Source organism: Mesoplodon mirus, assembly GCF_964341445.2.
Source record: "Mesoplodon mirus genome assembly, chromosome: 11".
In the NCBI taxonomy this organism is placed as follows: Eukaryota; Metazoa; Chordata; class Mammalia; order Artiodactyla; family Ziphiidae; genus Mesoplodon; species Mesoplodon mirus.
In genome coordinates this window covers 94,643,211-94,666,863 of record NC_138987.1, presented here as the reverse complement: position 1 = coordinate 94,666,863, position 23,653 = coordinate 94,643,211, and the positions used below count along the sequence as shown (strand labels likewise).

Here is a 23,653-nt window from a genome sequence, read left to right as displayed (position 1 = left end):
ATGTGGGATCTTCCAGGACCGGGGCACGAACCCGTGTCCCCTGCATTGGCAGGCGGACTCTCAACCACTGCGCCACCAGGGAAGCCCTACCCTTATATTTTTGAAGACACATTTATTAGTAAATACACTAGCTTTGCTTTAAAACAAACAAATAAAGCTTAGCAAGCTGAGCAGTTAATTCAAATAACATTTGTACTGGGTTTGGAAATTATAATCTCCTACTCTGACCCTGACCCTGGCCTGATTTTCCTCTCAGATAGGACCCAGCTAGACAAGGGGAAGGAGAGTAGGTTTCAAGTTTCTAGCAGCAGTCTTCCAAACAGGGTAATATATACATAGCAAAATTTAGTGTCATAATAATAAATTTATATACAGTTTTACATCATCTCATTTTGTCCCTAAAATAACTAGATGAGGTGAGTTAGGGAAGTAACTTTCAGATAAATCTAAATGATTATATAAGGTCACACTGGTACTAAGTGGTAGTGACCAGAACCCAGTATTCTAATTCATAGGAAGTACTACAAATTCTACTAATACTTTTCAGGCCAGGCTGCAAATCAGAATTGCTTGAGAGATTTATAAATTCATAAGGTTTTCTCTCTGGATTTACTTAACCAAAATCTAGGAAGAGGGACCTGATAATCTATATTTTTAAGAAGTATCAAAATGATTATAGCACAGCCAAGAAGACATTTGAGAACCACTGCACCTGAATGACACCAATGTGTTGAAATCATTTCCCCCAACATCAAGGTGTTCAAGGCATACAGAGATGCTGAAAACCTATACATGACTGAAGTGCTAGAGACTGAGGTCTATGATTACTAAACAAGAATGGTGTGAAAAAATAAAAGGTGAAGGTGGTAATTTCCAGTCATTGATGGTGAAGCAAACAGTGACTAGCAGGGATTTTTTTGTTTTTTGGTTTTTTGGTTTTTTGTCTCAGGTGAGGTCTCAGAACAAAGATATTATACTCTAATGAGAAGAACTGAAGAATATATTGATCTTGAGGTTGTTAAAAGTTAGAAAAAATAGTATGATATTGCCTTATAACTGGTAATCTTGGGCTCTGAGGAATGCTGCAGTGTGATCACTGCATCTCTATGGGGCACCCCTGCAATTATGGTTCAGAATACAAGGTAAGCTCTGTCCTGATACCCTAACTTTTTATTGAAGTATAGTTGATTTACAGTGTTGTGTTAGTTTCAGATGTACAGCAAAGTGATTCAGATATATATGTATATATATATATATATTATATATTTATACACATATACATATATATATATTCTTTTTCAGATTCTTTTCCATTATAGGTTATTACAAGATATTGAATATAGTTCCCTGTGGTATACAGTAGGTCCTTGTTGTTTATCTGTTTTATATATAGTAGTGTGTATCTGTTAATCCCAAACTCCTCACTTATCCCTCCTCTCCCCTTTCCCCTCTGGTAATCATAAGTTTGTTTTCAATGCTGTGAGTCTATTTCTGTTTTTTAAATATTTCATTTGTCCTGATACCCTAACTTTTTTTTTTTTTTTCTGGTACGCGGGCCTCTCACTGCTGTGGCCTCTCCCGTTGTGGAGCACAGGCTCCGGACGCGCAGACTCAGCGGCCATGGCTCACGGGCCCAGCTGCTCCGTGGCATGTGGGATCCTCCTGGACCGGGGCACGAACCCGTGTCCCCTGCATCGGCAGGCGGACTCTCAACCACTGCTCCACCAGTGGTTAGGGTATCAGGATACCCTAACTTTATCAAGGAAATATACCAGCTAGGCCATCCAAACACCACAGTTAACATTTATTTGTATGATGTGCTCTCTCCCTCGCTCCATGAGAACTTCAACTAACTTTTTCTCACTTCATCACCTCTTTTTTCCTAAGCTTTCTCTGATTCCATTTATATCCCTTGTATATTTCATACCTCAAGGTGGCAAGATATATCAAATACTAAAATAGTAGCTTCACAGAGCCCTGATTTTCCGTAACTAATTTTAAACACAATTATCTAAATAATTTCATAGGAATAGTCATCTAAATTTCCTGAGTAATTCTGGTAAAGGTAACTTTTTTTTTTCTTAAACCTTGAGTTCTTTCTCTTCCCTGTTTATTTAGGTTAGTTTAAAATAAAGAAATGCTCTCACCTTTGCCCCTTCTTATTCCTCCTCTTCCACTTGTTCCTTGTTCTTTTTAAAGTATCTGTAACTCCTATCACATTCAGTATCGAAGCAAATCTACAACCTAACATGTTCTGAACTAGTATTTCTTGTTTTACAGGTATAAATTATAAGCTTCCTTCTGGTTCTGTAGCCTTTCACCCATTCAGTTTCTATTCCCATTTCTTCTCCCAACTTGCTTCCCCGTTCCCCTTTTACATCTGTTAACATTAGTATATATCTGGAAGTATGTGGACATACAGCTCTTAGCCCTGGCGTTTTACACTTAAGACTGAGAAACCTTTTAAAACCCTTCCTGTTCCTTCTTTTTTTTCTAAAAAAAAAAAAAAAAAAAAATGTATTTATTTTTGCCTGCGTTGCCCTGGTTTTTTACCCTTAAGACTGAGAAACCTTTTAAAACCCTTCCTGTTCCTTCTTTTTAAAAAAATTTTATTTATTTATTTTTGCTTGCGTTGGGTCTTCATTGTTGCACCTGGGCTTTCTCTAGTTGCTGCAAGCAGGGGCTACTCTTCATTGTGATGCACAGGCCTCTCATCGCGGTGGCATCTCGTGTTGGGGAGCACAGGCTCGAGGCGCACGGGCTTCAGTAGTTGTGGCATGCAGGCTCAGTAGATGTGGCTCATGAGCTCTAGAGCACAGGCTCGGTAATTGTGGCACACGGGCTTAGTTGCTCCGTGGCATGTGGGATCTTCCCAGGGCTCGAACCTGTGTCTCCTGCATTGGCAAGTGGATTCCCAACCACTGTGCCACCAGGGAAGCCCCCCTGTTCCTTCTAAAAACCCTAAATTGGGACTTCCCTGGTGGCACAGTGGTTGAGACTCTGTGCTCCCAATGCAGGGGGCCTGGGTTTGATCCCTAGTCCAGGAACTAGATCCCACATGCATGCCACAACTAAGAGCTCACATGCCACAACTAAGGAGCTGGCGAGCTGCAACTAAGGAGCTCACCTGCTGCAATGAAGAAGCCCAGGGCTTCCCTGGTGGTGAAGTGGTTGAGAATCTGCCTGCTAATGCAGGGGACACGGGTTCGAGCCCTGGTCTGGGAGGATCCCACATGCCGCGGAACAACTAGGCCCATGAGCCACAACTGCTGAGCCTGTGCGTCTGGAGCCTGTGCTCCGCAACAAGAAAGTCCGCGATAGTGAGAGGCCCACGCACCGCGATGAGGAGTGGCCCCCGCTTGCTACGACTAGAGAAAGTCCTCGCACAGAAACGAAGATGCAACACAGCAAAAAGAAATAAATTAATTAATAAACTCCTGCCCCCAACATCTTCTTTAAAAAAAAAAAAGAAGCCCACGTAATGCAACTAAGAAGCCAGTGAGCTACAACTAAGGAGCCCGCCTGCCACAACTAAGACCTGATGCAACCAAATAAATAAATATTTTTAAAAACCACTTTAAACTGACTACTTTCTTCCTAGAATTACCAATCCTGAATTATATTATCTAAATAATTTCATGAAAGAATTGAAAACAATTTATTGGTGCTTGAGTTTCCATCCCCTGACTTCCATCTTCTTTCCTTTATAATATATACCCCATTTGAGAGCATAACTGAGAAACATGACATTAAATACCAAGCTAACAAGAAAAATCACTGCCATCTGTTGTCATTTCTCCAAGCCTTACCACAGCCAAAAGGACCTGCTTCCCTATGTGATATATTTGTTTTTCTGTGAGGTCATACGGAAGGCCATCCATGGTCATCACATCCTAAATAGATAGAGAAAAAAGCAGTATATCAAAATGACATGAACAGATCTGAAAGAAAAAATAGGGGCAGAGATATTCTTAAATGCAGTTATCAAAGCTAAGGAAAATACACAAAAATATAAGGACTATAAGATTCAAGGACAGATGATATGAGAGATTCTCAGATATGCAGAGAAGTACCATGATTTATTGGACCAGGAAAACAGTAAAGAATGTAGATGAATAGCAGAATGAAGGAAGAACAGAATAGCAGGTAAGAAAGACAAGTATATATAAGACTATCCATTGGATAAAGCAGCAGTTTTCCTAGGGCAGAATGTGTGTGTGTGTGTGTGTGTGAGAGAGAGAGAGAGAGAGAAAGAGAGAGAGAGAGAGATTAATTAAGCACATTAACTCAACACATCTTGACTGAATGCCTACTATGTGCCAGATTCCATCTTAGGAACTCAGAATACAAAAGTGAGCAAAATAAATATGTCTACTGCCTTCTGGAGCTTATACTGTGGCAAACACATGTGAATCAAAATAAAATAATCATACATAAATACATGGTTACATATCTATAAGTGCCATGAAAGAAATGTAAAAGAGATCATATGATTGTGAGGAAAGAGAGCTCATTCAGTTGGAGAAGCAAGGAAAGCTCTTGACAAGATCCGAAGAGCGAGTGGCCATTGACCCTACAAAGAAGGGAAAGGGAGAAGTCTGGTGTAATGAGAAAAGCATGTGAAAACAATCTGAAATAGAGAGGCATGCAGTCTGAAAAATAAAAAGAAACAAGTGAGGTTAGGGCACAGACCAAGTGACTGATGGATAACCTCTTAAAAAGTTTAAAATCTCATGACGTGCACATTGTCCTATTTGCATCACTGGATGGAAGAAGTCAACAAGGTCTCTTTTTCATACACATTTAGTAATACAATGATCAGCCTACCTAGCAGGCTTGATTAATATTGAACTTTGTTCATCAGCAAGTGACGAGCTAACTAGGAAAACATGGAGCACTTCAAAAAGAGGAGTAGATAGAGAAGTGGTGAAATTGTAAGGAATAGGACTTGCACTTTAGCCTGGAAATTTCTGAACATTAAAATTTTTTTAATATGAATTGGAGATATACAAACTTTCAGGCTGAATTTCTCCTTAACTCAGCCTCGGCACACTAGGGTGATGATACAGAATGGAAAATATACTTGACACTAACAACAAAATTATTACTAACAGTAGTTAGGTTGTTATGCAATTATCATTAAAACAGCTACCATTTTGAGTGCTTAATATGTTCCAATCACTGTTTTTACAGACATAATTTCCTTGAATTTTAATAAGTATTTATTATTACTCCCACTTTACAGATTCCGAAAACTCAGACTCAGAGAGGTGATTTGCCCAAAGTCACATAGCTTGTAGGAGATGGAGCCCAAAGTCCACTCTCTAAATCTGCACTGACCAATATGGTAGCCATTACCCACATATGCCTACTTGAACGTATATTATTTAAAATTAAATAAATTTGAAAATTCAGTTTCTTAATCATATCAGCCTCATTTCAAGGGTTCTGTAGCCACATGTGATTAGTGGCTACCATATTGGACAGAGCAGATATTCCATCATCACTAAAAATTCTATTGGTTGGTGATAATCACTCTCTGTTATGCTATTATAATGTCTCTCTAATTTGTCATTTATCAAGCTAATTGACAAATGAACAGCTAATAAGCCAGGTCAAGCCTTTCCTTCCCAACACCTCTACCCTACCACTTACCCGGCGACAGGTCCAGAGAAAGCTGAGCAGGTCCCCCTGGGCCACATCCTCCAACACCATATAGAGCGGCAGCCCTTCTGTGCAGCAGCCTTCCAGCTGTACCAGGTTCTTGTGCTTCCCCAGGTACTGATAGAACTGGATTTGCCCTAAGAACTCCTGCACCTCTTGGAGCCCAGCTGGTTCTGTGGAGGACAGAAGAACCATGGGGAGTGAGCAGTCAGAGTATCACCAATAAAATGGGGGTTCAAGTCAGGAAGCAACCTCAGATGATAAATTTCAAGGCTCCAAAGAGGAGTGAGTGTAGACAAAAAGTAAAAAGAAAGAGAATCAATTAGAAGATGACCTTCAATGTCACTGATCTTTTGTCAAAGGTAACATAGAACCGTAGGTCTTTAGAACTGGATGGGCTTTCCTCTGCCTAATAGACAAGTGTTCTGTTCACATTAAAATATTATCACACATTAAAATATTACCACTTCTAGACCTTTGGATTAATATTCTTGCTAATCCTATCCTTGTTCTGTTTTATGTATCCATCATTACTGGTCCATATCATGAGTATCAGCAAAAAGAAGAAAAATGCAGTAACTGGAAAAGATATCAAAACAGTGAAGAAACAACCACAAAATCCTCATTCAAGTAATATCTAATATGGAAAAATCAGTTTTAACAGCCTTGATAGGCAAGGTTGAGCTAGGGAAAGACCCAAAGAAGAACCTTTCTGTTGTGAGTTTTTACTTTCTATTCCCTTCTTATTCTGTGCCCAATTGTGACCACAACTATCTGTTGATTAACATCGTAATGTCTGCAAAGCCTTTTAGCATTCACTGTTGAGGGCTCACAGTAAAAAAAAGTTAAAAGAGGAAAGGAAGTCCAACACTTCTCCTTTTACCTTTTAAAGCCTTGAGGACAACACTCTTGGGCTCACCAGGGTCCCCAGTATATATCTTGGTTCGGTAGATGGTCCCAAAACTACCATTGTGGATTTGCTCCAGAACTTCAGAGAGGTGCTCCCGGGGCAACTGCAGCTTAGCCAGGGCATGTGTGGAAGTTCGTAGAAGGCTTTCCACCGATGTCTCCTTAAGTGGTACAAACACACTTCCTTCAGGTCTTGCTGCTTCCCAGCTTAGGCCCCTAGATGGAGGCACGTGGGCAACACCTAAAACAAAGAGGTGGCACCAACAAGCTTTTTCCTAGCCTAGGGACTCCAAGAAAGCAGAACCTGGAACAAACCAGCAAGGAGTCCCTTCAGCAATTTTCTCTCTGGCCAATGTGAGGATACCTTCTGATGCTTCTCTATGAACCAGCATCAATACAAACCTTGTAGAATTTATGTAATAATCCCATTACTTCTAAGACAACTGAAGATGGACCTCTGAAAATGGGTAATGACATTTCATCTCAGTCTTCCTCAGGATTACAGTTCAGTATGAGTATAGTATGAAGACAATTAAGGAAGTTACTGAATAGGTATTCAAACAACAGACACCTAAATGTGGTGGTAACTGCCAGTGGAGACTATCATTAAAGTCAATCAAATGGCTTCCCAAGGTGGAGGGTAGGTATGGATAACTACTCAGCTTTAAGTTAAAGTATTCCTCCCTCAAGTGGTCCCCAAAATTAAATTATTCCATATTTCCAAGAGTCTCAATCAAAAAATTCTTTTGGTACTTTCCCCCTTTCTAAACCAGCTTTTCTCCATTAGAGAAGAGAGATTCATTCTTTTTATTAAATCTTTATTCATTCATTAATTCATCCATTTATTCAACAAATATCACCTCCTCCGTGCCAGGCACTGTTCTAGGGGATAGGAATAGTCAAAGTCCAGATTCTCATGAAGATTACCATCTAGTGGTAGGAGAGAGGAAGCAGATAATAATATACTAGGTAAGGAGTGTTATGGAGGAAAAGAGAGGAATAAGAGGCATCAGTTATGCAATTTTATGTTTGAAGGTCAGGAGAGGTCTTTCTGAGAAGATGACTTTTGAGAAATAGAAGCAATTTGAGAGCAAACCATACTGGTATCAGGAAGAAGTGCAGAGGTTGAGGAAGGAGCATTCTTGACATATTTGAGGAAGAGTAATGAAATCAGTGCCCCTGGAACCAAGGGGACAACTGGAGGGTTACAGGAGATGAGGCCAGAGAGGGCCCAGATCATGTAAGACCGTTAAAAGAAATTTGTCTTGTACTTCCCTGGTGGTGGAGTGGTTAAGAATCCGCCTGCCCATACAGGGCACACAGGTTCGAGCCCTGGTCCAAGAAGATCCCACATGCCGCGGAGCAACTAACCCCGTGCGCCACAACTACTGAGCCTACGCTCTAGAGCCCACGAGCCACAACTACTGAAGCCCGCGTACCTAGAGCCCGTGCTCCACAACAAGAGAAGCCACTGCAATGAGAAGCCTGCAAACCACAACGAAGAGTAGACCCAGCTCACCGCAACTAGAGAAAGCCCGCGTGCAGCAACAAAGACCCAACACAGCCCAAAAAAATAATTAATTAATTAATTTTTTTAAAAAAATTTTGTCTTTTTTCATTCTAAGTTGAGAAGCAACTGGGGGTTTCATGCAGAGAATTGACAGGACTGACTTATGCCTTAAAAGAATCATTCTGCTGCTCTGGGACAATAGAGCATAAAAGGATACAGGCAGAAGCTGGGAAACCATTTAAGAGTGTATTACAATTATCTATGCGAGGTGAAGGTGGCTTGAGTCTATTTTGAAGACATAGTTAACAGGATTTGCTAATGGATTAGAGACGGAGTGTGACAGAAAGAGGGGTCAAGGACATCTTCAAGATTTTAGACTGAACATATAGGGAGCTGGGCTTGCCATTTACTAAGATAGGGAAGGCTGTTGGGAGAGGAAATTGTGAGGGAATTTCAGGACCTTCGTTTTACAAACATTATGTATTAGGTGTGTACTAGGTCCAAACTGCAAAGTACGTGGTTTAGTATAAAAATCTGAGTTCAAGGGGACTATGGTCAGAATCGAGAAAGTAATTGAATCCATAAGACTGAAAATGAGATCATTTACGAAGTGACTGTAGATTTAAAAGGAAAGAAAAAAGTGTTTCAAGGAGGAAGGGCAAAATAGTGTCAAATGCTTTTGACAGGTCAAGTAGGATGAAGACCCAACAGAGCTGACACTGGTGATCTTGGAAAGAGTTCTTTTGGTGGATTGGGGGGGTGGAAAGCCTTGTTTTAGTATGTTCAGAAGAGAATGTGACAAGTAGAAGTAGTGAGAGTGAGTTTAGACAAGTTCTTTGAGACGTGTTTTTTGGGGGTTTTTTTTTTTTGGTTTTTTTTTCTGTACGCGGGCCTCTCACTGTTGTGGCCTCTCCCGTTGCAGAGCACAGGCTCCGGACGCGCAGGCTCAGCGGCCATGGCTCACGGGCCCAGCCGCTCCGCGGCATGTGGGATCTTCCCGGACCAGGGCACGAATCCGTGTCCCCCGCATCGGCAGGCGGACTCTCAACCACTGCGCCACCAAGGAAGCCCTTGAGAAGTTTTTTGTAAGAGTGTGTTATAAGAGAATTGGGATACAATTTAGAGAAGGATTAGGGATCAGCCACTGTAGAGCTTCATTTACTGTCAGGATCTTTTTTTCCTTCTTTTTTCTCTGAGTTTCCTGTATGAGCTGATTCTCTTCCATTATATGCTCAGTGGTACTCCAGAATAGCACATTATCACCTCCTACCTAATGCTTCAAAGACTATTATGAAGGCTACCTCTTCACATAGTAAATTCCAGAAGCACAGGGTAGGGCTGTAATGCATTTTAGAGTAAAATGTCATCCTTCAAAGCTGGTTACAAAGCCTTAGGCTTTACCCAAGCCTTGCTCCCCAGTCCTTAGACACTCACATGGCCAAAGATTTGATAGTGCAATAGGACGAAGAAGACAGAAACAGGTTACAGGAGGCCTCTCTTGCCTACTCTTCTTTCAGCTAACAAGCATATATTACATGTCCTTGAGAAGAGCTCACCCCCCTCTCAACTACACAGGAGGGGACCCATACCCACTATCTCATTGCAGGGTCCTCTAGACTTGGGTTCATAGAGGCTTGTGCCTTATTTTCTACAATCTCCATCTTCCCCAAGCCACTGCCCAGCCCTGGTTTGAACTTTACCTCGTAGTCCAGGAGACTGCTGTTGCTCTCTTTGTTCTCTGATGAAAAGCCACAGGATGACCCCAAGGAGAATGAGGAAGATCCCAACCAGAAGGGTTGGGATGATGATGATTTCATACTGCTGCTCCCGGACAACTAGGTCGGAAATCAAGCAAGTAGAGAAGAGATTGAAGAAGCAGCCTAACCTGACTTCCCCTACCCATCAGTCTTCAGCTCACCCCACACGATCATCTCTTCCTTCTGATCCCTCTACCACAATTGGGATCAACTCCCTACTCTGAAATCCCAATGTCCCTGTCTCTTAGCCCATGAAGTATGCTATGCGCCTCATCTCTCATTTTTCCCACTGAGATGGAGGATGCAGCACATCTGGATCTATGATTGCCAGTCTCTCCCCCCGCCCAAAGCCACTAGTGCCAATTCAGTTCTCACCATTGTCTGCATTTCTATTAGAAATCAAATGACCTTCCTTCCAGAATCTATTCAGATCTTAATCTCCATCATCCTAAACTCAGAGGGCAGATCTCTATATCATCTGTACTTACTACACAACTTGTCACTGAGACTGCATTCCAACAGCATCCGCGTCATGCGCCTCTCATCTCCCATTGCCACACCGCAGTCCAGTTCAGCGCTTGACCCCCAGAGGATGCAAAGAGCACTAGAGAATAATCCCCAAGGACTGAGTTGTTCTGAAAAACTAAAATAGAATGGAGCACACAGAGAATTTTAAAACACCTCTCCAAATAACTAGTTATTAAGTACACAGGTACCTGGAATGCTCCAAGCCACCAATTCATCTCTATCCAACTATCTGACATTCAAACTGGGAGAACTTTTTTTTCCTGCCATTTTTCTTATACAGCTAATCCAGCCCTGATCTGGTGTTATCCTTTCATGCCATTGTTTCTCAAATTATTTTAAAGGCTCCCCTCCCACCCTAGACTGCTGCTCCACTGGTCAAGTTCATGAATGGTGCACAACTGTGGTCCATGAGCTATGTGGGAAAGATCTATCTCTCTCTCTCTCTTTTTTTTTTTTTTTTTTTTTTTTTTGCGGTATGTGGGCCTCTCACTGCTGTGGCCTCTCCCACTGTGAAGCACAGGCTCCGGATGTGCAGGCTCAGCAGCCATGGTTCATGGGCCCAGCCGCTCTGCAGCATGTGGGATCCTCCCGGACCAGGGCACGAACCCGTGTCCCCTGCATCAGCAGGCGGACTCTCAACCACTGTGCCACCAGGGAAGCCCAAGATCTATCTCTCTTACAGTCCTTAAGAAGGTCTAATTTTCTATTTCTGTGTATCCCCTAATTTTTAAACACAACACAATTTCATTTTTATACAAAACTAATTCAGACAATGAATCCATAGTTGGCAGATTTCAAGAGAGATGAGTTATGCATTTGCTTTCCTTCTCTGAAACATCCCTCTACCGCATTCTCACTACCAGTGAGCAGATAGCAGTTATCAATAAAACTATTTAATTCTGCAACTCTCGGAGCTTTCCCTGCCCATCATATACAGATAGACACTCATTCTTACCAATATTTGGATGAAAGCAAGTGTCAGTACTAAGCCGTCTTCTCTTCCTCTCTTTTTTTTTAACAAAAAGGAAATATGTTCATATGGTCCAAAAATAAAAATATAAAATTGTATACCATGAAAATCGTTTCCCCACCCCATCCTTCTCCATCTGTCCAGTTCCCAATTCTCCTCCAAGTAGACTATAGTTGCGAGTTTCTTGCTTACCTGGCCAGAGATTCTTTACATGATTATATTCTATATCATCAGCATATATTTCTATAGAATTCTATATAATCGGCATATGTTTCCAAAAACCCAATTCTTTCTTTCTGAAGAGAACTGGTGGTCACCACTCTTCCATGTATATAAAAACTTTATTTTGCCCTTGGTTAACTTGATTCCATGGCCAGCAAAGCCAGCTTCTTTCATTCTGATTGATCTGAAACAAATATGGTGATTTTTCACTGCCTAGGTAACTCTGAATATGTGATCCAGTTCTGTAGTGATTTAATAACAAGGTAAATTTTAGAAAATCATAACTGTAGCTTATACGATATTATACTATATTGTACACATGTGACATTAGCCATATTATGGTCCCGTCTGTTACATTACATGTTGTGTTTTATTATTAATACTAATAACCACTAATACCTTATCGAGGCAGAGTGTCTCAGTGCCGGAAACACATATGTAAAGAAACCTCCCAGCCAGCTGAGTCTTCTTTTCACTCTTCCTGGAGTTGCATGAGTTTGTCTGAGGGGATGAGAGTTAAACAATCCCCTTACAGCTCAGAAGAGAGACAGGTGTGTGGCTGGTTGACAGAAACCTAAGTAAACAGAGGAGTAGCCAGGAGAAGGACCATCACAGAGAGAAAGGGAAATTCTTATCTGTGGGCTTGCGCATAGGGAGGGATCTATGAAGCCAATGAATGGTAAGATAGCAAAGTCCATCTCATCGAGTTTGTAAGCCAAAAGGCAAGGTGATGGTTCCCACAATTCCACAAGACTGCATGAAAGGGAAAACACTTGTAAAAGGGCAAGAAACAGAGAGCCTTGAGAGGGCAGAGCGAAGAAGGTCCTAAAAATAAAACATTAGCTCAACCAGGAGAATTCAAACATAATTTGCAAATGTCATTCTGATTCTTATTTTCCTTTCCTCTTACTTCCTTTTCGGTGCATTATCAGATGTAATTATTTTCGTTCAGGGAGCAGCCAGTTAAACGAGTTTGGATCTCTGGGGAGTCGGTTCTGGGAGTATAATCTCCCTTACCACAGTACAAGAGGAAAAAAGGGTCGGGCAGCAGCCAGCTCCAACTTGTGAGCTCTGCCCAGAAACCAAACTACACACATGCTGACGCATACTTGAGCACGAAATGTAAAGCCCTGTGCACATGTCCCCAACGTAGAGCTGCTCAGGTGGCCACCCACAATGACAGCACATGGCCAAACATACCTGTGGCCAAGGACCCAAGTCCAGGCCTATCCCCTTTCACCTGGGTATCACACTTACTAAAGAGCACCCACCTTGGGATACAACGTGACCTTCTATTGCATTTCCTGAGCAAGGTTCTCACCATCAGTTGTAATTGTGCTTAGACAGTTTATAGAGACTGAGCTTAACAACACGTAGTGGCCCGACGAAACTGGATGCTGAAGCAAGAAAATAAATCTATAACGTGGCGAGGCCCACTCAATAAATTGCTTTCCAGATGTTTGTATAATAAGCCCTTTCCGAAGATTACACTTTGGCTAGAGGCATCTATAATATACCAAATAAATGTAGAATTTTTAAGGAATACACGCCAGGTATACGCCTATATCCATGAATGCCTACACAGGAAACTTACCACACAAAGCCCTCCAGAGCACTTAGGTCACAAAATTCTTATAATCACTTGTAAGAACAGTATTTCTCTCCACATCATTTTTCTCTCTGCAATTAGTTGAATACTAACATTCAATTACCACATGACTTGGCCTGCCCACTCTGTGTCAAGCTAAGAAAAGCCATGGCTCGATGAAAAAACCTTCTGGGGTGGCCGTTCTTATGCGTTTGATTCTAACCCATCTGATTATTAGAAGAATGTACCTGACCAGCATTTCTGTACAATATGACCAGTACTCTGTTCCCTTCAACTATATCTCACTGGGTTAAAAGAAAAAAATATGTTTGCTACTGCTTCGTCTCTTAATTGGAGTGTAACGTCCTTAAGTATGTAAAACACAACCCTATATGCCTTATCCTTTCATGCCATTGTTTCTCAAACTATTTTTAAAGGCTCCGCTCCCACCCGAGACCCCTGCTCCAGGGCTCAAGTAAATGTTCACAGCACCTGTCTGAACAAGTGTGGTCCGTGGGTTATGTGGGAAAAGTCTACCTCCCCTATGGTCGTTAAGCAGGTCTAATTTTCTATGTGTCTCACTTATTTTCTAAACAAAACATTTAATTTCATTTTTATACAAAGCTAATTCAGACAGCGAATAAAGAGTTGGCAGATTTCAAGTTCTCCCTTTAGTGCCACGTATTATTACGCGCAGGGCATTGGAATCAAGGGTCCAAGTGAGGTTGTGAAACTGTTAATTCTGATAACTATATTTGACAGTGGAAAATATGTACATAGCTTGCCTAAAGTTTACACATACGTATGGTGCCAAATCTCTCAGGCAGGGCTGTAATTAAAACAATATTATTGCCTCATTTGTGGTTATCCTTCCTTATTTTTTCTCTTTTCATTTGCTCCTGACTTTCTGTTAGCATATTAAAAGATTTAGTTCCCCCGCCCCCCAAATCGAGAATCTAGAGGGACACAGAGCACTATGAAGGAGATACAAATAGGGAGAGAATGAGAATAAAATCGGAAGCGAAATCCACCCCAAATTTTTTCAAGACTGCAGTCTAGAGACCATAGAAGTGATTGATCACAACTGGAATTGAACTAAGTATTCATATTAGCTCTCCAAATTCTTACACATATTTACAATGTAAGTACAATGCACACTGCATCTTTGCATCTGTTTTATTATACACAAAGAAAGACAGTTCTGTTTGCAATAACACAACTCTGATGAGTGACATTTCTGTTCAGTTAGCATAATAATGTCCCGGACATAAACAGCGATTTACTCGTGAGTGTCCAGAAGAAACTCTTCTTACCAAAATTCATCTACAAATAGAACTTTAAAAATTAGATGCAGGGTCTTCCCTGGTGGTCCAGTGGTTAAGACTCCAAGCTTCCACTGCAGGGGGCAGGTGTTCCATCCCTGGTCGGGGAACTAAGATCCTGCATGCCCCAGGGTGAGGCCAAAAAAAAAAAAAAAAAAAATTTAGATGCATTCTCCTGTACTCTGTCTGCCTATGTGTTGTGAGAACTTCCTCAAAAGACTGTATGACACATGGTCCCGTTCCCATAAGGTGTGATTAAATCTGTTATGCCTGCCTCACCCTCAATCTTACCACCTGCATCTCTGCACAAGTGGATCTGCCAGCCATGTTCTCTTCATACAGACAAGTGCCCCGTTGCCTAGCTGGGCACTGTACTGGGTCAAGGGGGTTATTAGTAGCTGTGGGCTATGGGGCAGAGGACACAAAGACCCAAAGTGAGGAAGATAAAATATATGGAGATGTCACCCCGAGACGGAGACCGTCTGCCTTCTGGCTCTGTCACTCAGCCTTCCCTTCTCTTCCCCCATCATCCTTACCCCTGAGCTGTCTAGCCAAAAAACTCACTTAATGGAGTAACAACGTTAAGTTGGAAGCAAGATAGAAAAGAACTGCTCAGATCTAGAGGATTCCAGAATTACTTATCTCCAACATTCTGAAAACCGAGCTCTCCTTCCTGTTTTCAGATCCAATAAACATATATTGATGAACTGCAGTGTGCATGTATCATGCTAGGCTAGCCACTTTCACACACAGGAGGAAACTGAGGCTCAGAGAGATTAAGTTCTGAATTAGGGTTTTAAAAAAAACAAAAGGCAAGTAAATAAATGTCAGAGAAAGGTTTCATACCCCAGTCTTTTTTCTTTCTTTTGGCCGTGCAGTTTGCGGGATCTTAATTTCCCAACCAGGGATTGAACCCTCACCCTCAGCAGTGAAAGTGCAGAGTCCTAACCACTGGAGCACCAGGTAATTTCCCATACCTCAGTCTTTTAACTACAAACCCAATGTTCTTTAAACTACTTCATTGGGACTTCCCTGGAGACGCAGTGGTTAAGAATCCACCTGCCAATGCAGGGGACATGGGTTCAAGCCCTGGTCCAGGAAGATCCCACACGCCGCGGAGCAACTAAGCTCATGAGCCACAACTACTGAGCCTGTGAGCCACAACTACGGAAGCCCGCATGCCTAGAGCCCATTCAACAAGAGAAGCCACCGCAATGAGAAGCCCGTGCACCGCAATGAAGTGTAGCCTCTGCTCGCCGCAACTAGAGAAAGCCTGCGTGCAGCAATGAAAATCCAATGCAGCCAAATAAATAAATAAATAAATAAATAAATAAACTACTTCATTACATGTATGTCCTTGCCATTCAAATGGACAAGACACATAGTGTCAAGAAGGAATTATGTCATAATCCAAAACAATCATGGAAACCACAGTGCTGAAACTAAATTTCACCAACAAATATACCATAAATTGGAGAGAACAGGTGAGTAGTATCTGTGTGTTCTCCAAGGTCACCTAGGGGCACATCTGCATGTCTGTCTTCAAAATGCATTCTGAATATAAGTGTCGAATCAGAAATGGTTTCCAGTACTCACCAGATGATGGAATCCAGGATCATTTTCTTTGCCTGTTCATTTTCCTGGATCTGAGCCTAAGCCTATTTCTATCTTCCATTTTGGGGAAAAGGGCCTGGTTCCCAGGACTAGCTATCTTCCACTGAAAGCCTGAGGATCAGGAAGGGGCCAGAACCCCCAGGGGACACAGCACTGGCCTGATCATTAGAGTTGGTCTCAGAGCGCCTCAGGCTCTACCTTTCTCCTGCAGCACACTCGTGAGAGGACAAGTAGATGAAAGGGCTTGCTCTCTAAACCCAGAGAATCAGACTTGCACAGATAACTCACCTTATGCCCAGTGATATCTCCTGGTACAGATAAGGCGGAGAGGAGAGGAGGTAGCCAGAGAGAACCCCTCGTCCTCCCGTTCTTCTCAGATATGGAAGGATTGTGACTGTGCTGATCTCCACCCTCTTCCACCTTCCTAGAGACCTAAGGCTTGAAATGCACTTTGAACCATAAAAAAAGAGGCCCTGCCATGCTGCCTGGGAGTCCTGACCATGTTTAAACAAAATCTTTTGACAACAAGACAGAGCGTCATCAGCTCTTCTTGCTTATTTTTACCTGTCAGGAATGTTTACCTCTTTGAGAATTCCTGAAATATACGTGATATACAGTAGAGATGAGGAAGCCTAAATTTTATCTTGGCTTCTCCTGAAAAGCTTGCTCCGAAGGGGAGGACATGGAATGCAAGATAGGCAGCCCCAGGATTCCTAGGCATGAGGTGCAGTGCTCACATCACAAACAGCATCAGATGTTAAATATCATTACAGACATGAACACATTTTATGTCCTTTGAGGTGTTATACAAATTCGAGACATTTTATTTTTATTATAATGATCATTTTACTTATCACATTCCCGATTCCATAACCCTCCATCCACCACGTGCAAACCCCTAAAGCCCGGAAATAATATATATATGTATATATATATATATATATATATATATATATATATATATATATATAATTATATTCTCTCTTGCTGGCTATTTTCTCTTCCTGGGATTCCTAACCAACAGTAATTTCCCAAGCCCATAATAAAGATTATTGATAGGAAGGAAAGGTCAATGGCTTTTTAGCTCCTTTGCTGCCTCCCAACATTAACTCCCTGCAAGGTGCTGTCCACTCCCTTATTCATTCATTGAATATCAGTGACATGCTGGGCACTGTGGGTTATTACAAAAAAAAAAAATGGAAAGGCCAAGAACATACAACCAACACCTGCTCTGAAAACAGAGTTGCCTCTGATCCATTTATTCTCTCCTACCTGATGGACACAGCAAAGATGCCTGTATGTGCTGCTTGGGGCTTGTTTCAAATACTTTTGTTTTTACTGTAGTCAGTCACACTGCATTTCCAGGATCAGTCCCCATCTTTGTGGTTCACCCCGCTTGGCTTTTCCTTCTAAGGGGGAGCTTCTGGTACTTTAAAAATCTTTTGACCATTTCCCCTATAAGTGAGGAGATGTATTTTGTTGTCGTGCCACGCCTCGAGCCTTTTCTAACACACAGCCCTCTGCAGAGAGGAGGGCGGAAAGAAGACAGTCTGATTAATTGCTGAACATGTCTACATTTCACTACTTTATCTTCTTATTAGAGAAAAACTGAAGATGTTTCTGTTCACTGGACAAACACCTTATATCACATTGAAAGAAGTTATGCAATGAGAAAATTTGTATTTGTAGAGGTTGTGGAATATGTTTATAAGCTTGCCAATCAGGAAATGCTAATATGACAAACAGTTCACAGTATATTAGTCTCTCCCTTCTTCACCTGTTTCCCAGGTTGGGAGGTAGTCACACACCTGTACCAATCAGGTAAGCATATATAACTACAAATAAAAAAACAAAACAAAAAAAACCATTATCAAAATATTTATAATATTTGTGGATCTAAGTATATGTAGTCCTGTGTTTGAAGCGTGAGTTAAAGTAATCACAAATTAATGTGGGTTTTAAAAATCTGCATACAGGGACTTCCCTGGTGGTGAAGTGGATAAGGCTCCAAGCTTCCAGTTCAGGGCGCCCAGGTTCGATCCCTGCTCAGGGAACTAGATCCTACATGTATGCCTCAACTAAGAGTTCCCATGCCACAACTAAGTAGCCTGTGAGCCACAACTAAGGAGCCCACCTGCCACAACTAAGACCCACTGCAACCAAATAAATAAATAAATATTTTTTAAAAATCTGCATACACCAAAAAGGTGTGATTTGACAGCCTAAGTATTACACCTGCTAGGAGGTGTCTGAATTTAACAATCATGTTGGACTTCCCTGGTGGCACAGTGGTTACGAATCCGCCTGCCAATGCAGGGGACACAGGTTTGAGCCCTGGTCTGGGAAGATCCCACATGCCATGGAGCAACTAAGCCCGTGCGCCACAACTACTGAGCCTGCGCTCTAGAGCCTGCAAGCCACAACTACTGAAGCCTGCACACCTAGAGCCCGTGCTCCACAACAAGAGAAGCCACCGCAGTGGGAAGCCCGCGCACCACAACCAGAGAAAGCCCACGCACCGGATGGAAGAGTAGCCCCCGCTCACCGCAACCAGAGAAAGCCAGTGTGTAGCAACAAAGACCCAACACCGCCAAAACTAAATAAATAAAATAAATAAATAAATCCAAAAAAAAAGAAAAAATAATCATGTTGAGGAAGGGAGATTTAAACATGGTGGATCAAAGAGCATAATGCTGTGAACAAAGGTACAAAAACAGATAGAATGCTATAATAAATAGTGATATAATTAATTAGTTAATTAATTAACCTCTGTCTCTAAATTCCTCAACTCCTTCTAGCTGGTTCCATTGATACCACCTATCTGCTGGCTCAGTCTTCACCCAGGTCCTAAGCCCATCTTGACAGAGGCAGTAAGGAGATCAATAGTGATCAGTAGTGTCAGTTCCCTTCTCCCCTTCCTCTCACCATCCTCCCCAGTTTGAGAGGACAAAACCTCGATCCATCTTCACAAGGCATGTCTGGTTACCCGTGCTTTGGATCCAAGCACTCTCAAATCTGGGGTCCCATCCTGAATCCATCCTCATGGGTGGATAGGGTCTTACTGTCCTCTCTGCCTAAATCAATCCTCCCTCATGAGATTAGAACTTTGCTCTATACCCTGGTTACTGAGGTTCTGCTACAAATGGGAAGACATCTCCCCCCAGATAAACACCCCTGCCAGCCTAGAGCCTGAATCATGGCCATCACCCCATCCCTGCTCTATTTCATGTCTACCCACACACCCCGGGACCTCTTGCCCCTGTGTTCTGTTCACGCCACCAAAAACCCAAGTTGCTTATTCTTGCCTGCATTTGACTCTATAACTGAACTGTCCATCTTTACCTACCGTCTACCTCTGCAACCTAGTTAGTTTATCTCACATCTCTTGCTCAGGCGATTGGTCGTAAAGCTGATGAAAATTAAGAGAAAAAAGTCACCAATGGATACAGGCAACATGGAGATCACTCTTGGCCATAGAAAGAGTAGTGTCAGGGCAGCAGCAGAGCCAGAGAGTGGTGTGGTTCAGGGAATAAATAGAAAGTGAGGATGTGGAGAAAATGTGTTTAAAAAGATGTTTAAACATCTTTTCTAAGATGTTTAGCTATGAATGAGAAGGCTAAGATAAGTTCAGGGAGAGCTCTTATAGGTGGTTTGTTTGGAAACTTAGGGCTCCAGCAAGATGAGGAAGGGAACTAGCAACATCCCAGCATGAGGTAATATTTTATTCTAAAAACAAAACAAAACAAATCAAACTTTGAGCCCGAGAGGCATGTTCTAAGCCTGAATATATGACAAAGACTAACACACACATACACACACACACCCCTACCCAGACACACTCACACACAATGACACTGAAAAATAGAGAGAAAGATTAATAGAACATGTAAATATCCTATAAATAAAACGTATATTTAGAAATTTAATATAAAGAAGTCAGCATGAAAAAAACAAGCAGATTCTCAAACTTGGGCTGTACATTCGAATTTTAGTGAGCTTCTAAAAAAATACTAGTACTAGTGCTGGGGCTCACCACCCCCCAACCCTGGAAGAGATTATGATGATTATGAATCCAGTAGAGTATGCTTTCACCTATCAGCATTGAAAAAAGGAAGAGTATCTCCATGTTTCCCAGGAGATACTAAACTATACCTGGTATTGAGAAGTACTGAGATAAATTATATGAATTATGCATAATATGCATATTATGGGTTACTCATTTGGCAAAAATACTTTAGATCCTTGCTTCATCCCTATGTAAAAATAAATTTTAGTTGGAAAAATGACTGTAGGTTTTAAGAAACATAAAAAATAACAGTATAAATTATATTGGATTGGCAAGGACTTGCTAAATTTTAAAGAAAAGATTCTTTCCAACAGGAAAAAAAAAGAGATCAACCAATGAACAAATAAAAGCATAGAAATTTTATAGCAATAAATAAGAAAAGTATTAAGATGCCAATAAATAAATGGCCATGGAAAATGAAAAACTGAAGAAAACAAATTCATCAAACCAAAATGTTTAACAAATATGGAACCATGGGGGAGTAAGATTAAAGATATTCAATTTAACTAGTAATTAAATAATACACATTAAAATAAAAACAAGATGCAATTTTTTTTTCTTTGCTTATCCACTTGAGGAAAAAATGAAAGAAAGAACTTTGATGCACTGAGGAGACTTATTAAAATGCTCACTCTTTTTTAGTGTTTTAAGGAACCTCCATACTGTTCTCCATAGTGGCTGCACCAATTTACATTCCCACCAACAGTGCAAGAGGGTTTAAAAAAAAAAAGTCACTCTTTTTTTTTTGACAGGTTATCAAAATTTCAACATTTACAGAAACAAATTTGGCAATATGTAAATGAAGAGCCTTAATGACATTTATAATTTTGACCCAATAATTTCTCTCCTAGGAGTCAATTATAAGAAGATCTTTTTTATTTTTAAATATTTATTTATTTATTTTTGGGTCTCCATTGCTGCATGTGGACTTTCTCTAGTTGGGCGAGCGGGGGCTACTCTTCGTTGCCGTGCACGGGCTTCTCATTGTGGTGGCTTCTCTTGTTGCAGAGCACGGGCTCTAGGCACGTGGGCTCTAGAGCATGGGCTCGGTAGTTGTGGCACACGGACTTAGTTGCTCTGCAGCATGTGGGATCTTTCTGGACGAGGGTTCGAACCCATGTCTCCTGCATTGGGAGGCTGATTCTTAACCACTGCACCACCAGGGAAGTCCCAGAAGATCTTTTTTAAATGGAAGATGTTTCTGAACACAGACAAACATTTTTACTGTACTGTCATCTATTTCTCTTGAAAGCCAAAATATACATTTACTTCAAAATAATCCCAGGACTTGAAGGAGAGTGGGTGGAGATGTAAAAAAAAACAAGATTGACCATGTGTTGAAAAGTGTTGAATTTGGGTGATTAATACATCGGTAGCCATCTTCCCATCCTACATACTTTTTTCTGTTTTTGTATAGATTCGAAATTTTCTACAATAAAAAAATATAAAAATATAAACAAATTGTCATCAAAAAGAGTGTAATGGTTATTTTTTGTGTCAACTTGGCTAGGCCATGCTACCAAGATATTTGGTCAAACATTATTCTAAATGTTTCTGTGAAGGAATTTTTAAAATGAGATTAACATTTAACTCAGTGAACTTTGAGTAAAATAGATTACCGTCCATAATGTGGGTGGGCTTCATCAAATCAGCTGAAAGTCTTAATAGAAAAAGACTGACCTGCCCAGAACAAGAGGGAATTCTGCCAGCAGACTACCTTTGGATTCAGACGGCAACTCTTCCCTGGGTCTTCACCTACCCTGAAGATTTTGAACTTGCCAAGTATCCATGGATTTCCTATATCTTGATAGATTGGATAGGTAGATAGATTGATGACTGATAGCTAGATAAATACACACACACACACACACACACACACACATACTTCTTGCTGATTCTATTTCTCTGGAGAACGCTAACTAATACAAAGAGGGATGTTAAATTTTTATATAGCTATAGAGTGGAATACTATAAATACATTAACTTTATGTTCATGAAAATTTTTAATAAATGGGGAATTTTAATGGTAGCACATTAAATGATAAAAGCAGATTTTTAAAATATACATATATAAGCGAAGACCACACCAGTACTGGTTAGGGGGAAACACCCATACAGGGGAACCCAAAAGAGAAATATATCAGAATGTTATAGTGACAATGGTGACAGTAAGATTGATTTTTTCCTCCATTTTTTATTTTTCAGATAGTCTGAATTAAGCCTTCATTATTTTATAATAAAAAAATGAAAAGGAAGAAAGTCTGGAAGGCAGAAAAATTTGAAAGAGAGACATCAAAAGAAAACTGGCTGAGGGTGACAGAAAAGACAGAAGAAAAACTCTTCTCTAAAATCTTCTTCTTAACTAATGATCAGAATTAAAGATAAGGTAGAATCACTAAGTCAAGATTTATGGCTTCAAAGAGGGCTCTCTTAGCCTAAAGTCAAGGGGAAGCTCTGAAGTTTATCAAGTCCTTTCTTATTGCTTGCTGGAGGCATTATCTTTCCTATCTGGGAAACAGCCAAGTTGGAACTTTCGGGAACACAGTTAATATATCATCTTCATCAAACTGTGGTATAGTAGAAAGAACACAGGCACCAGAGATGGAGATGCAGAATGGATTTATCTCAATCTTGTAAAGCTTTGGTTTTCTAATTTTTACAACTGAGATCATCATGACCACTTAGCTCCGAGGATTCTAGTGAGAATTAATAAGACTGTAAAAGTGTTCTTCAATGGTAGTAGTTATAAGTTCCTCTTCTAACAAAAATTCATGTGTGTAGCATAATTACTTTTCAGACCAAGGGGTCCAATGTACCGTTCCTGAATAATAGACTCTACTTGACGGTCTCTAACTCTGATTACTACTGGCCCACCATGATGATCTCAAGAGAGTGTGGCTTTCCTTCAAAGCACTGGCATAAATGTGCATAAAGCCCCTTTCTTCTTAACACAGGCACAACGTAATGAAAGTGCCAAAAGACTTGCTAAATGTTAAAGGAGAATAGTTGGAAAATAAATTCAGTGAGCAAAAAAATGCAGAACTACTGCATGTGCGCACACGAATATGGCGAATGTGGGTGTGGGTGAGTAGGGTGTGTAGGCATGTATCTTCTTAAATAGAAGTGAGCGATTCTTCTATAGCTGGCCTGTTGTCTTAATATAGCCCCAGTGCAGCCCAACAGCTGGCCCCGTCTCAGCCATCTGCCTTTGTCCCTTTCTTCCCTGCTCTGAACTTATATGCATGAGGAAGATGCTTTGTTTTTAGATGCTTCCTTCCTTGAAGTCTTTTATATCTTCCACAACAAAGGCCAAAAAGGCATACTCCCAGGTTTCAGCTACCTTTCAGTTTTTATTACAAGTCTCAAAAGTATAGCCCAATGCATTTCTGAAACCCAATATACCCATTTCTGCTACTAATTAGCTGTGTACTCTTGAGCAAATTACTTAATTTCTCTTAAACCTCATTTTTTTAACCTGTTAAATTGGGTTTACAGTATTATCT

General features: G+C 40.9%; 1 protein-coding gene across 3 annotated transcripts in view; it reads right to left on the bottom strand.

The window, feature by feature from the left end:
* The window catches only part of STYK1 (serine/threonine/tyrosine kinase 1), a 57,707-nt gene that overhangs the window by 12,868 nt on the left and 21,186 nt on the right, over positions 1–23,653 (bottom strand). The window contains exons 1-6 of one of the 3 annotated variants that reach the window (XM_082636532.1): positions 11,960–12,050; positions 10,329–10,483; positions 9,784–9,918; positions 6,548–6,814; positions 5,656–5,837; positions 3,810–3,893 (exon numbers count right to left, since the gene is read on the bottom strand). In XM_082636532.1, coding sequence (XP_082492658.1) covers positions 3,810–3,893; positions 5,656–5,837; positions 6,548–6,814; positions 9,784–9,918; positions 10,329–10,392 — 732 coding nt within the window. In that variant the 5' untranslated portion in view covers positions 10,393–10,483; positions 11,960–12,050. Of the gene's footprint in view, positions 1–3,809; positions 3,894–5,655; positions 5,838–6,547; positions 6,815–9,783; positions 9,919–10,328; positions 10,484–11,530; positions 11,701–11,959; positions 12,051–23,653 lie in introns of those variants that run through there. The other 2 variants (XM_082636530.1, XM_082636531.1) reach the window with 2 other exon arrangements.